We start from the raw sequence: 15684 nt of genomic DNA, 5'->3' as shown, positions 1-15684 counted from the left end.
TGATGGTGGAGGGACCAGAACGGCAGAATGGAGGTGTAAGATATAACTGGATTCTGATTATTGTATTTTGATGGAAGGGGTCAGAGAATTTGCTAAGGATGGATGAAACTAACCAGGATTGACTTGAGGGATTTTGGTCTGAGAAATGGGAAAAATGAAACTACTAATCTTGGAACTGCTGAGACTGTGAAGGCTGAGGGAAAAACAGGTTTAGAGGAGAACAAACAAAAATCAGGTTTGTCATGCTGGAAAAAAGGAAATGGGCTAATACAGTATTTTACTGTTGTACTCAGTACAAAATGTGGTAACTTTTTCATTTATTACCTGTATAAAAATCATAAGGTACTAAACCATTTTTTGAACCAACTTTTATTAAAATATGCCTTTAACAACCAGGGAATTTAAACTACTCAGAAATGTGTAATCAGAAGCATAATTGTAGTAAGGACTGATTTAACTCTTTATTAATAACAATTTCTATTAATTAGCTCTTCTGTGCTTTGACATTAAAATAACCGGCAGTGTGGGCGACCTTTGGGAAGTGATCTTGGGAAGGACAAATGAGTGCCAGCACAGATCCTGCACTGGACAACTAGTTACATCTCTTCAGCCTTAAGGCAAACCTATTCATAATGACGATTTCAAGCACTAACACAAACTGAAATGTCCAATGAACCATCAAAGAAAGCTAAAATTATATCAATATTATATCAGTATTATGTGTAATAATCACAATAATCAGGCCCCAGCAGTGCTGGGCAAGAGAGAATTGGCTTGCTCTGTAATCTGCATGTGGTACCAGAAACATTTTAGTTAGAAGGATTAAATGAGTGATGTATGTACACCATTTAGAAATATATAAAATGTCATAGTAAGGCAAGTAGTGATTTACCAAATAAAAAGACAATTAGATTTTTAAAAAAATGAGCCCTAAGAGGTTTCATGAGCTCTTCAAGGGCACACAACTAGTTGGTGGCTGGGACTATAACATAATTTGCTTCTCTTGGTCACAAGCATTCAGCCTCACAAGGAAGGCTTCGTCAAGTGGGATGCAAATAGAAAAAAAAAATTCTGACTTAACAAGTTAGGTGCTCCATTTATTATTATATCGTATCAAGATAGTTCTTCTGGAAAACAAAAAACAGTTCCATAGATATTGACATTCAATATAAGTATGTTTTTGAACCACTGTAATTATGTGAGGCTACATGTCTTAATTTTGTGTTTTTCATAGTTACTACTATATTCCTTATGGCTACGTATCATCCTTATAATCCTTAGTCCTTCAAATTTCCCTGATATCAATGTTACATACAACTCAGATAAGGCATGCTTGAAACTTCTAATTAACCCTCATCAAAGATATAGTTCAAAATACAGAAGTTTCCTTTTGGATTTTTTTTTTAATTGTCTTAGGTTTCTCCTTTTAATCACTTCTTCCATATTGCACAATAACCTAATTCTGGCATCAGAAACCACTGCAAACTCACTTACCCTTTGGTCCGATTTTATACTTTGAATGTAAAAGAGGTAGCTGAAAAAAAGATTATCTAGATTCTACCCTATCTGTTCCCTCTACCACAACCAAAAAATAATATCTTCACCATTAAACGTATTAGTCAGGGCAGAACTTGAAAGTTCCCGCATTTTATTGGGGTTTAAAAAAATGTAAGTGCCATCTCCTCCGTCTCTAGGTTAGTAGAGTTCTGAACACATTCAGAGGGGGTTTTAAACTCACCTTAAATATAACAAAACCACATTCAACACAGCCCTTGGTCTTGTACTTGGGACCAATTATCATGGAGTAGCTGAGAGAAACAATAAAAGGAACTAGTTTCTTCTCTTTCCCTAGTTAGTTTTTTTTTTAAATAAGAATCTAAGTAATACTGCTAAATTTGAGTAACGTAATGGTAAGTAACTAAATACACACATAGGTAAAGATAAAAGCAATTTACGTTTTCGCCTCTTAGTCTCCATCTTGTCATGTAGATGAATTCCATAGTGTGATCCTTCCCCATAATTTCACCATTGCACAGCACATCCAACTTTAAAAAGAACAGTTACAGATCCATTAACAGAAGTTAATTTTGAATTCATTAGTGTTTTACACATTGTTTTCCAAATTTCAAAAAAGATTCAAATAGCTACAACAAAATAGAAGTAGTATCCATTATTTAAAAAGAACACTGACTCTTTCTGCCAAGAGCACTAGTTCACCTCGCAGGTATTAACAATTCAGACATAACATGAAGCAGCGTCTGTCCTGTCCTACACAGTCCTATCTCAAGATCACACACAGTTTTGAAATGCAGTTGAGCTTTCTTAGTCTACGTCTCTGTGCAGTCTTTGAGATTTTAGACATTTCTGTGACAGCCTCTTACTGAATGAGAAGAAATGGTGGACACCTCACAGTTCCTCACGGCACCTTTGCCTTTTGGATCCTTTCACCTTCCCAAAATGTGAAGGAGCTGCTGTCCTCTTTTTCATTAGTTTGTATTTGAAGAGGGTAAAGGATGGATGTGGGTATGGTTTCTGGGGCCTTCGAGGCATCCAAGCTCAGGACAGTGCTTCAGGCCTGCATCTGCCAGGGCTCTGCAGCTCTCTGCTTTGTCTGGTTGGTAACTTGCGTAATACCTCAGGGACCTCTTTCCAACTTGTAGGGAACTTCAAAAAAGGGTCATACTCATGCCAGAGCTCATTTCTGCTCCAGAGTTACTAGGAGCTGTGGCTATGATTTACGAATTCAACAGGGCATCATTAAACAAACATTTATCATAGGTCCCTATAAATAAAACATTTCGGTTCTCTAGATATTAAAAGCAAACTGATAGGATTTAATTTAAAGTGTGAAAAGGGGGAAGAAGAATGGATTTTAAATAATTCTTGTCTGGCTAGACAGAGACTAGAGTTTTGAACTGTTAGTCTAAAATCAGTACAGTTCCAATTGTACTAGACAAATTATTAGCTAAATTATATTGATGTTTTGATTTATGGTGATTTAAGTGGACCTCAAAATGTTCTTCAGACACCATTTTATTTTTAAAAGCACAAAGTAGATAATTCTATTTTCTTTATCTTGCCTGTAAAACAAATGCATAAGTGAAGAAGTAAAAGGACTTACTTAGTACGCAATTCCTAATCAGGTACACTGCTTCTTTGATTGTCATTTAAAACCAAACTATCCTGCTCCAACCACCAATGCTGCTACAGAAGCTTCAGCTGTTAGGTGTCTCACTAAATCATCCCCTTACAGGTTGGGCAGCAAAATAAAGGGGAAACAGTAAATATTACTAAAAATCATAGGGAAAGCCCTTTGCAGTGGGAGAGATAAGGAGCTGTCAGTGGGTTCAGTCTCTTCCCTTCCATCCTTTTCTACAGAGAAATGCAGTAAGTGCCAGCAGTCAGACAGTGTGTATGAGAGTAACAGTTCTCTCAGCTCTAACAACTTCCTGAAAGCTAGAAAATAACTCAATGAGTCACACTTACAAGTAAAGCAATAAAACTGCAAGGGGTATTTTGCAGGAAGAGAATAAGTGCAAAACCAAATTATAAAAACAATTTAATATTCTATTTTCACTGTTGCTATATCTATAAGTTATTATCTTTTACTTTTACCAAGTACATAGGGCTTTGATTAACGTTCACAATTTTTTTTTTAATGTAGAAGTTGCTATCTCTGGAAATTTTTTATTATTTGTAGGGCTGGACACATAAGAATTTTTATTTCACAGATTAATTATTCATCTGCAAGATATTTTAAAATAAGTTCAGGATGAGGGGCTTCCTCAAAATAGAGACTTAATACTTGTCAATGTCTATGTTCAAATTCTATTTTATTTCTGCTATGATAACTGTTCATATGAATATTATTGTACATAAGCCTAAAAACTATGTTACTCTGATGTCTTTGCTTATATGAGAAACTTAGCCTTGGCTTTAGTTTTTTAAGATGCTACTAGCGGAACCCAAAGGGGTGGAAGAGGAAATTAATACAAGTTGTTAAGAGTGCCATTTGGGTAGATGAGAAGTGGTAGCCACGTTTCCACATTATGATATAAATTACAGCCATATTCCTAGGATCATAAACATTCTCTAAACACTGAACACATTACAAGTTGTGCTGTGATCAATATCAGGGCAACTGCTCTCTCCTGTAAAGAAACTAGTAAACTACGCTGATGCAGATACAATGTGCTGGTTTTACCTAGTGCTAAATAATATCACTTTTGCATATCATGGAACTAAAGGAACATTAATTACAAAATTCCTTTTGATAAAAGGACAGTATTTTACATTCTGAAAAAGAAGTCTATGAAGAATTGGTTAAAATGGATCTAAAAGGTCGCAAATTTAAAAAGACACACCATCAAGAATGTTGGCATAAAAGGAATCCATTTAGCTACAATATTTATTTCAAGAATACTTAATGTAAAGTTATTTAAATATCTCCTATAATTATAAAATGCTATGTTTATTAGTATCATGTTTTAATCAGGATATTAAATTTAAAAAATGCAGATTGCCTAAACAGAATATTACATTCTAAAAATTAAAATTTTAACATGAAAATGATCAGTTTCCACAAAAATCAATTAATATATATATATTCAGTTTTTATTTTTTTGTTAGAATTTTATTTCAGATTATAATTGCCAAAATGATCAAGATTAGATTATTAGCTTACCTCGTAAGAACTTGGAAGTTTTAGTTTTAAACTTAGAAATTTTTTAATAGTTCCCACAGTTACACGTGTAGAACATCGAATGAATTTCTTCATTAAACCCTAAAGGAAATAAAGATTACTAAATGAAAATTCTCCATCTTGCTTTGAATAAAACTACAGGTGTCATTTCCACTATCATTTTGAATATTCTAAAAATGTATTCTGAAAATGTTTCAATTTACAGCTTTTAGTATTCGTAAATAAAAGTGTTCCTAATTCTTGGATATTTACATGATGTTCATGTACTAAGAAAATCCTTGCAAATAGACAATCTGCATTTCTCTAGACATTTTGGTAGAGAACACATCATGAGCTCAGATGAAAAAGCATATAAAATATTTTATTATATGTCACTTCTGAAAGTATTAGGCACAGTAAACAAAAAATCTCGTAACTTTTAACTATTTTTAAAAAGAGCCATGATTTCAAATGGGGCTCTAAGGAGCCCTAGGGTTCAACAGAGAGAGGCCAGTTAGGCCATAAGGTCCCCACCAGCTAAAAGTCATGCAGCACGGACCCTTGGTTGGGGGAAATGCCCAGTCAGTGTCTGGTGGCTGTTGGCAGTACTTTACTGGAAAACCAATGTTCTATGTCCCTTGATTTTTCTCACTAAAACGTAAGAACCGAACCAGAATGGACACCCAAACTGAAAACAAGTCAAAATGAGGCTGTGGATACGATAAACATAAACTAATCTGTGAAACAAAATTATATCCCCAAACCTTAAAAATTACCAATATTAAAACAAAAACAAAACCCAGCAATTTAATCTTTTAAAAATATGAAGTATTACTTCTACTTACATGTTTAGGAAATTAGGTCATCAATTTGGAGAAGTTCTTAAGTTGACTAAGTCAAAAGAAGAACTATCCAGTCAAAATGTATTCCTAGCAAAACATATTTCCCAGCAAAGACCAAGAGAAACTGATCTACAAATGACACTTGGTCACTATTCAGATGGTAAAGGATCCATTAAAAGAAAACAGAAGTTAATAGTTACACTAAAGCAAAACATAGCATGGGAAGACTGACACCCTAGACAGCACGAAGACAAAGGGAGGACACACAGACGTTCTCTCTGCTGACTGCTCCTATCACCTCAAGCACACCGAGGTTCTTATCTATTTTCTTGCTCCAAACAGCTTATAAAGAACTGTTAGCACGTTTCATAGGTCACAGTTAAGTCAGAGAATAATGTGAGGGTACCAGAAGACCCTTCGAGTATATCCCATCTAATGTTGAAATCTAATGTTGAAAGAACCTGGAGAAAATGACCTGGAGTCATTACTCATAATCTTTTTGAAATTGTAAGTATAGAGATGTCAGAAGAATTCAGATTTTAAAAACTATGCAAAAGCTTGTTTCTGGAATTTATAATCCAACAAAATTTGATACCAATCTCTAACAAAATTCCAGGCTGGATTATTTAATATTTGATTTTTAAGCATTTTGGAAATAAAACTATAACAATTATGCATTCTCTCTCTGTAAGAATATGCTACAATTATACCAAATTAACCTTGTTGTTTCCTAGCTGGGTACACCTGGGAATTGCTGTACAGCTCTCTGAAAGGCAGCTGACATATTTTAAGAGGGGTAATGACAATTAAGAGTGCTCAGTAGATGATAATGAGGCTGGTGGAGACAATCTTAAAAAGATGACCCTAGAGCAGTGATCCTTCCCTAACCACTTCATTTCATACCACACACAGGAAATGGAAACATCCCTACTACACATGGTGGGAGGTGCTGGGGCAGTGGATGTGCAGCCCAGGCCCTGCCCCGCTGTCCTGAGGGGATTAACATTTCAGCACACCTGTGTATTTGAAGAAATAATATACGGCAAAGATTTGTTTTGTGTTTCAAGATTGTTAACTTTCCCTTTCATGGCCAATCCCCTTGACTTCTGACCTGTCCCTTCTAACTCAGGCCAGAAGAGGAATAGTTCAAAAAAGGCTCCTTTCTGCTTCTACCTAGAGGCTTTTTCACTCTGTATCCCTTTGTTTTTAGAAGAGTTAAAGACCAGATCCAAAATCAGATGATGGTCCATATCACAAGTTAGATGGGCTTCCGGTCCTAGGGTACAATGAAATAAATTCTAATTCTTATAATGACTACTGACTGTTTTTATTTTGTTATTGAAAAGAAACACCCTGCTTTCCTCCCTTCCCCTTCTTCAGAGTGGTAGGTCAGTATCTCCACCAGCTAAAGCAATTGTCAGACTTGACTCTGACTTTTTAAAAAACTGAAATATAATTCAAATGCCATGGAAGACACCCTTTTAAAGCATACAGTGCAGTAGTTTTCAGTATATTCATGAGGTTGTGCAACCATTACCACTATCTAAGTCCAGGACATTTTCATCACACCCAAAGAAGCTCCATACCCAACAGCAGCATACTCATTCCTCCCTCTGCCCAGCCCCTGACAACTGCTAATGTAACCTTCTGTGTCTGTGGGACTGCCAATTCTGGACATCTCATACAAATGGAACCATGCAATACACGGCCTTTTGTGTTTCATTCATGCTGTATGTGCTGTAGCATGTATTAGTATTTGATTCTAGTTTATAGCTGAACAATATTCTATGGGGCAGATTTACCACATTTTGTTTATCCACTCATCAGCTGATGGACATCTGGGCTGTTCTGACTGTTCTGCGATTATGAATAATGTTATGAACATTCATGTATAAGATTTTATATGACTACGTTTTCGATTCTCTTGGGTATACGTTCAGGAGTGGCACTGTTGGGTCGTATGGTAACTCTTTAACTTTCTGAGGAACAACCAAACTGTTTTCCACAGCAGCCGCATCACTTTACCTTCCCACCAGTGATGCATAGAGGTTCCACTTCTCCACATTCTACCCAGTATTTATCGTTTTCCTTTTTAAAAAATTACAGCATCGTAGTGGATGTGAAGTGATACCTCATGGTGATTTTGATTTGCGCAGCTGTAATGACTAATAACGTTTAGTATCTTTTAATGTGCTTACTGGCTATTTGTATACTTTCTTTGGAGAAATGTCTATTCAAAACCCACTTAAGAAATGGATTATCTTTTTGTTAACTTTTAACACTCCTTTATATCATATATGTGGCTTGCAAATATCTTCTCCCGTTCTGCAGGCTGTCTTTTCGCTTTGCTGATAGTGCTCTTTGATGTACAAAAGTTTTTAATTTTGATGAAGTCCAGTTTATCAATTTTTTCTTTTGGTGCTTGTACTGATGGTGTCATTTCTAAGAGTCCACTGCCAAATCCAAGGTCATGAAAATTTATCCCTATGTTCCCATCTAAGAGTTTTATAGTTTAGCTGTTATATTTAAGTATTGATCCATTTTTGAATTAACTTTTATATACAGCATGAGGTATGAACCCAACTTCATTTCTTACATGTGGGATATTCAGTTGTTCCAGCATCATTTGTTGAAAAGATGTTCTATCTCCTTGAATTAACTTGGCCTTGTGTCAAAAATAAACTCATCGGAGATATACAGATTTATTTCTGACTCTGAATTCTATTTCACTCATCTATATGTCTATACTTATGCCAGTATCACAGTCTTGATTACTAGAGCTTTGAAGCAGGCTTTGGAATTTGGGCTTTGAAGTCCTTGAATTCTTTTTGTTCTTTGGAGTGTTTTGACTATTCTAGCTTCCTTGAATTTCTGTAAGACTTTTAGGACTGCCGTAAAAGGTAGGTAGAATTTTCACTGAATCTGAGGAGCAATCTGGGCAGGACTGTGATCTTAACAACATTAAGTAAGTTTTCTAATCCATAAACATAGAATACCCTCGCGTTTATTGAGGACTTCTTAATTTCTTTCAATGTTTTGTAGTTTTCAGTACACAAATCTTACACTTTTTTGGTTAAGTATATTCCCATTTCATTATTTTTGATGCTACTGTAAGGCAAATACTTTCTTAATTTCATTTTTGGATTGTACATTCCATGTTTATTTTTAACTGTTGTATCCTGCAAACTTGCTAAGCTTGTTTACTAGCTAAAGTAGTTTTTCTGTGGATTCTTGAAGGTTTTCTATACATAAGACCATACCATCTGCAAACAGAGATAGTTTTACTTCTTTTCCAGTCTGGATGATTTTATCTTTTTCTTGTCTAACTCCTCTAGCTAGAACCTCCAGCACAATGCTGAACAGAAATGGTGAGAGCAGGTATCCTTGTCTTATTCCTTATCGCAAGAGAAAAGCTTTCATGGTTTTAACATTAACTATGATGACAGCAGTGGATTTTTTTGTAGATGCCGTTTTTCAGGTCAAGGTAGTTCCCATCTAATCCTAATTTAAGTGTTTTTACCAAGAAAGAGTAATGGATTTTGTCAAATGCTTTCCCTTCATCTACTGAGATGAGTATGTAGTTTTTACCCCTTTACCCTATTAATCTGGCGTATTACCACTGGACCAACCAACTTGGTCATGGTGTACAGTCCTTTTCATATAGTGTTGGATTCAGTTTGTTAGTATTTTGTTGAGGATTTTTGCATCTGTGTTCACAAACTGGTCATAATTTTCCTTTTTTTCTGAACTTTTTTGCAATTTTTATTGTGTTAAAAAATATGTAACACAAAACTTACCATCTTAACCGTTTTTAAGTGTATAGTTCAGCAGTGTTACGTATACTGACACTGTTGTGAAATAGATCATCAGCACTTTTTCACTGTGACAAACTACAGTAACAACTCCTTTTTACCCTCTCCTCCCAGCCCTGGTACTCACCATCCTACGTTCTGTTTCTATGTATTTTGCTAGATACCTCAAGCGGAATCACACAGTATCTGTCTTTTTGTGACTGGCTTATCTCACTTAGCATAACATCCTCATGTTCATCCATGTTGCAGGATATGATAGGATTTCCTTCCTTTTAAAGGCTGAATAATATTCCATTGTATACACCACATTTTGTTTATCCATTTATCTGCTGATGGACATCTGGAATGCTTCCACCTCCTGGCTATTGTGAATAATGTGGCTATGAACGTGGATGTCCAGATTCTGCTTTCAATTCTTTTGGATATATACCCAGAAATGAGGCTGCTGGATCATAAGGCAATTCTGTTTTTAATTTTTGAAGGAACCCCACATTGTTTCCCATAGACAGTGCACCATTTTACAATTTCACCAGTAGTGCACAAAGATTCCCATGTCTGTCCTCACTAAAACCTGTTTTTATGTTTTGTTTTGTTTTTGATAGTAGCCATCCTAAAGGATGCGAGGTGATACATTATTGTGGTTTTCCTTTTCATTTCTCTGATTAGTGGCGGTTTTTTTTCCTTTTTCTTTTAATTGAGTTATAGTCAGTTTACAGTGTACAGCACAATTTTTCAGTTATACATGAACATACATATATTCATTGTCACATTCTTTTTCACTGTGAGCTACCACCAGATCTTGTATATACTGTATATATTTCCCTGTGCCATACAGTATAGTCTTGTTTATCTATTCTACATATGCCTGCCAGTATCTACAAATTTCGAACTCCCAGTCTGTCCCTTCCCACCCTCCTCCCCACTGGCAACCATAAGTTTGTATTCTATGTCTATGAGTCTGTTTGTTTTGTGTGTGTGTATTTATTTACTTATATATATATTTTTAGATTCCACATATGAACGATCTCACATGGTATTTTTCTTTCTCTTTCTGGCTTACTTCACTTAGAATGATGGTCTCTAGGTCCATCCATGTTGCTGCAAATGGCATTATTTTATTCTTTTTTATGGCTGAGTAGTATTCTATTATATAACTATACCACAACTTCTTTATCCAGTCATCTGTTGATAGACATTTAGGTTGTTTCCATGTCTTGGCTATTGCATATAAGCACTGTTCTGAACACTGGGGTACATGTGTCTTTTCAAATTAGAGTTCCCTCTGGATATATGCCCAGGAGTGGGATTGCTCGATTATATAGTAAGTCTACTTCTGGTTTCTTGAGAAATCTGTTTTCCATAATGGCTGCACCAAACTACATTCCCATCAACAGTGTAGGAGGGTTCCCTTTTCTCCACACCCTCTCCAGCATTTATCGTTTGTGGACTTTTGAATGATGGTAATTTTGACTGGTGTGATATCTCATTGTAGTTTTGATTTGCATTTCTCTGATAACTAGCAATATTGAGCATTTTTTCATGTGCCTATTGGCCATTTGTATATCTTCATTGGAGAATTGCTTGTTTAGGTCTTCTGCTCATTTTTGAATTGGGTTGTTTGGTTTTTTGTTATTAGGTTGTATGAGCTGTTTATATATTCTGGAAATTAAACCTTTGTCAGTCATATCATTTGCAAATGCTTTCTCCCATTCTGTAGGTTGTCATTTCATTTTGCTTATGGTTTCCTTTGCTGTGCAAAAGCTTATAAGCTTACTTAGGTCCCATTTGTTAATTTTTGCTTTTATTTCCATTGCCTGGCTAGACTGCCCTAAGACAACACTGCCAAGATTTATGTCAGAGAATGTTTTGCCTGTGTTTTCTTCTAGGAGGTTTATTGTGCCTTGTCTTATGTTTAAGCCTTTAAACCATTTTGCGTTTCTGATGATTAGTGGTGCTAAGTATCCTTTCATATGCCTGTTGGCCAGATGTATATCATCTGCAGAGAAATGTCTATTTAACCCCTTTACCCAATTCTTAATTGGATTATTTTTGTGGTTGAGTTTTAGAGTTCTTTAGACATTCTGGATATTAGCCCCTAAAATTATGACTTGTAAGTATTTTCTCCCATTTCATAGGCTGGCTTTTTACTCTGTTGATTGTGCCTTTTGATGCACAGAAGTTCTTTTAGTGCGATGTCTTTGGTTTTGGTATCAGATTAATACTGACCTCATAGAATGAGCTGGGAACTATTCCTTCCTCTTCTATCTTTAAAAGAGTTCATGAAAAACAGATGTCAATTCAAATTAAAACATTTGGGCTTTTCTTTCTGGGAAACTTTTTTTTCTTTTTAAATTACTAATTTCGTCTCTTTGCCTGTTATAATAGGTCTTCAGATTTCTGTATTTCTTGAGTCAGTTTTGGTAGTTTGTTTCTTTCTAGGAATTTTCCATTTCATCTAGGTTATCTAATTTGTTGGCATTCTATTGTTCATAGCATTCTCTTATAATCCTATCTTATTTCTGTAAGGTTGCTAGTAATATTTGTTCTTTCATTCCTGATTTTAGTAAGTTGAGTCCTCTTTTCTTCTTAATTTGTCCAGCAAAATATTTGCCAATTTTCTTTATCTTCTCAAAGAACAACCTTTTGGTTTTGTTAACTTTATTGCTTTTCTATTCTCTATTTCATTTTTTTCCTAATCAAATCTTTATTAATTGCTTTCTTCTGCTTCCTTATAGTTTGTTCTTTTTTCTAGTGTCTTAAGGTATAAGACTAGGTTATTAATTTGAGATCGCTCTTCTGTTTTAATGTAGGTGTTCATTGGTATAAATCTCCCTCTAAACACTGCTTTTACCACATCCTGTAAGTTTTGGTGTGTTGTGCTTTCATCTTCATTCATCTTACAGTATTTTCTAATTTTCCTTGTGATTTCTTCTTTGACACACTGCTTATTTAAGAGTATGTTGCTTAATATCCACACATTTGGGAATTTTGGCAAGTTTCATCTTGTTACTGATTTCTAATTCCATCGAGGTTGAAGGATATAGCTTGTATGATTTCAATCCTTTTAAATTTACAGAAATTTCTTTTGTAGCCTAACATAAGATTTACCCTGACAAATGTTTCATATGTATTTGAGAAGAATCTGTACACTGCTGTTGGTCTGTTAGGTACAGTTTGTTTTGGTGCTGTTCCAATTGTCTATTGCCTTATTGACCTTTTTTTCCTATTTGTTCTATCCATTATTGAAAGTGTGTGTATGTAGAGAGGTACAGCTCAGTGGTAGAGTGCATGCTTAGCATGCATAAGGTACAGGGTTCAATCCCCCAGTACCTCCATTAAATAAATAACTAAATAACCTAATTATTTCTTGTCACCCCCCCCCCAAAATCTTTCAAAACTGTCATATTGAAATCCATTATTGAAAGTGGTATTGTCTCTCCCTTCAATTCTGTCAGTTTTTGCTTTATATATGTTATGGATTCATATATTTTGCTGTTAGGTGCATTTATATTAATAACTGCTATATTGCTCTGATGATAACATTTTTATCATTATAGAAACATCCTTCTTTGTCTCCGATAATAGTTTCTGTCTGAAAGTCCATTGCCTGACTTTCCTATAGCCACTTCTGCTCTTTTGGTTAATGTTTGCATGGTATTTCTTTTCCCAGTGTCCTACTTTTAACCTATTTGTGTCTTTGAATCTAAGGCACGTCTCTTGTAGACAAGACAAGTTGTATCATGTATTTTTATCCAGTCTGCCAATTTTTGCCTTTAACTGGAGAATTTAATCCATTTCCATTTAAGGTAATTACTGATAGGGTAGGATTTATATTTTCTATTTAAAATTTTTTTCTATTATGTCTTAGGCCTTTTGTTCCTCTATTTCTCAAGTATCATTTTATTTTGTGTTAAAATAATATACTAGAAAATAGCTCTTTAATTTTTTTTACTATATATTTTCAAGTTACTTTTTTTGTGATTTCCCTGAGGATTATAATTAACATCTAAATTTATAATAGTCTACTTGGAAGAATACTATCTTACTTTCAGTAGCATATAAAAATTTTCTTCTATGTAGCTGTTTATCCCTCTCATCCCCTTCATGCTATTTTTGTCACAAATTCCATCTTTATACTTATGTGCCCATTAACACAAATTTAGAGTTACTGCTTTGCAGTCATCTTTCAAATCAGATAGGAGACAAAAAAGTTTACAAATAAAATATACCTTCATTTTGCCTTTTATATTTACCTGTATCGTTACCTTTACCAGAGCTCTTTATTAACGTGCATTTGAGTTATTCTCTAGTGTCCTTTCATTGAAGCCTGAAGGATGACCTTCATTATTTGCAGAGAAGGTCTGGTAGTGACACAGTCTCTTGGTTTATGTTTATTTGGGAGTTCCTTAATCTCTTCTTCCTTTTTTGAAGGATATAGATTTTTGATGCACACAGAATTCTTGGTTGACAGTTTTTTTCTTTCATCACTTTGCATATGTCATCCTACCGCCTGGCATCCATAACTTCTGATGAGAAGTCAGCTGCTAATCTTATTGAACATCCACTGAACATCACTTGTAAGTGATAAGTCACTTCTTTATTGTTGCTTTCAAGATTCTCTGTCTTTCGATAGTTTGATCATGATGAGTCTAGCTATGAATTTCTTTAAGTTTATCACACCTGGAGTTTGTTGAGCATCTGGGATGTTTAATGTTTTTCATCAAATTTGGTAAGTTTTTGGCCATTATTTCTTCAAATATACCTTCTGCCCCTTTCTCTCGTCTTCACCTTTGGGGACTTTGATTATGTGTATGTTGGTAAGCTGGATGCTGTCCTACAGATCTCTGAGAATCTGCTCATTTATCTTCATTTCTTTTCTTCCTGTTCCTCGAACTGAGTAATCTCAATCTACCTTCAAGTTTTTAAGTTCTTCTGTGACTCAAATCTGCTGTTGACCCTCTCCAGTTCATTTTTCATTTCAGTTATTATATTTTTTAACTCCAGGATATTTTAAAAAATTATTTCTTTTTATTAGTATTTTCTATTTGGTGAGATTGTTCTTGTACTTTCACTTAGATATTTAACCATGATTTTAGTTCTTTGCATATATCAAAAATGGATGATTTAAAAATCTTTATTTAGTCAAGTCCAATGTCTTGGAGTCTTCAGGGACATCTTCTGTTGTCTGCTTCTCTTCCTGTATATGGGCTATACTTTCTTGTTTCTATTTGTCTCACAATTTTGTTGAAAACTGGACATTTTAAATAATGTGGCAACAGTGGAAATCAAATTTCTGCCTGCTCTTCAGGGTTTGTTGCTGTGGCTTTTTCTAATTTCTCATTGTTTAATGACTTTCCTAAATTAATTCTGTAAAGTCTGTATTCCTTATGGTATGTGGCCACTGAAGTTTCTACCTAGTGGTCAGCTAACAACTGAACAGCAATTTCCTTATACACTTGGAACCAGTAAGTCTCCCAGTCTTTGCTGAGGGACCTGTATGAGTTTTGGGGCATGAGTCCATCATTTACCCAGACTGTTGACAACTCAGCCTTAGTCTTCACTTCCCACTTGTGCAGAGCCTCAAGTTCGGCCAAAGGTGAGTGTTTACAGCCCACTAGTGTCTTTCCTGAGCATATACAAAGTCCTATGCATGTGCCTGGCCTTCTAAATTCCCAGGAATATTTTTGAGTTTTCCAAAGCCCCTATAGACTTTGATATCTATAGACATCTCATTCTTCAGCTTTTCCTTTTAAGGTTTTTGGTTAAGTCTATTGTTTGCCCCTAATGTTATTTATAGCCATGAAGTTAAAACATTTGTCTGTAATTAGTTTTGATGAGTGTTCCTCCCCCTTCTTCTCCCTAGCCCACAGAGAAGCTTTTATCCACTGGGCAGGCTCTAAGTCAGGTCTAACAGAAACAGCCTTGTAAGTGGGATATTCCAGGAACCACCAAATTATGATTATTTGGCAATTAAGCTTTGAGAAAGATCCATTTTTGTTCTGTCCCTTTGGTGCCTGAGAGGTGGAAAAGTAGGATGTAATTTTTTCAAGGCTATTCCAGAGCTAAGAATAGGGGGTGGGACTAAGACAAGTTAAAATGCCACAAAGCTCACTATTCTCCCCAAGAATCAGCCATTTTTCTCTTAATGCTCCATGGGCTTCTGCAAAGGATTTTAGCCTTTGGTTAATTATCAGATTTCTGACAAAGCTGATTCTGAGTTTTTGCCAGTTTTTTCATTGCTTTTATGAAGGAGCAAATTTTTGGAGGTCGTTACTCTATTTTCATTGCCTTCTTGCTCTTGACTTTGACTTTTGAATTGCAGTAGGTATACTGTATAAACTATACATGC

The 15684-nt window shown here is 35.1% G+C and overlaps 1 protein-coding gene and 1 long non-coding RNA gene across 11 annotated transcripts in view; one reads left to right on the top strand and one right to left on the bottom strand.

The window, feature by feature from the left end:
• Positions 1-15684, bottom strand: part of PCGF5 (polycomb group ring finger 5) — a 114206-nt gene that overhangs the window by 17384 nt on the left and 81138 nt on the right. For all 9 annotated transcript variants that reach the window (XM_072971590.1, XM_072971593.1, XM_072971587.1 and 6 more), the window contains exons 7-8: positions 4685-4783; positions 1956-2045 (exon numbers count right to left, since the gene is read on the bottom strand). In XM_072971590.1, the coding sequence (XP_072827691.1) occupies positions 1956-2045; positions 4685-4783 (189 nt within the window). The remainder of the gene's footprint in view (positions 1-1955; positions 2046-4684; positions 4784-15684) is intronic.
• LOC140699360 (uncharacterized) overlaps positions 1-15684 on the top strand; it is a 49381-nt gene that overhangs the window by 4862 nt on the left and 28835 nt on the right. The window lies entirely within an intron of this gene.

The sequence above is a fragment of the Vicugna pacos genome, chromosome 11, assembly GCF_048564905.1.
Source record: "Vicugna pacos chromosome 11, VicPac4, whole genome shotgun sequence".
NCBI lineage: Eukaryota > Metazoa > Chordata > Mammalia > Artiodactyla > Camelidae > Vicugna > Vicugna pacos.
This window is presented reverse-complemented; position numbering and strand designations above follow the sequence as displayed.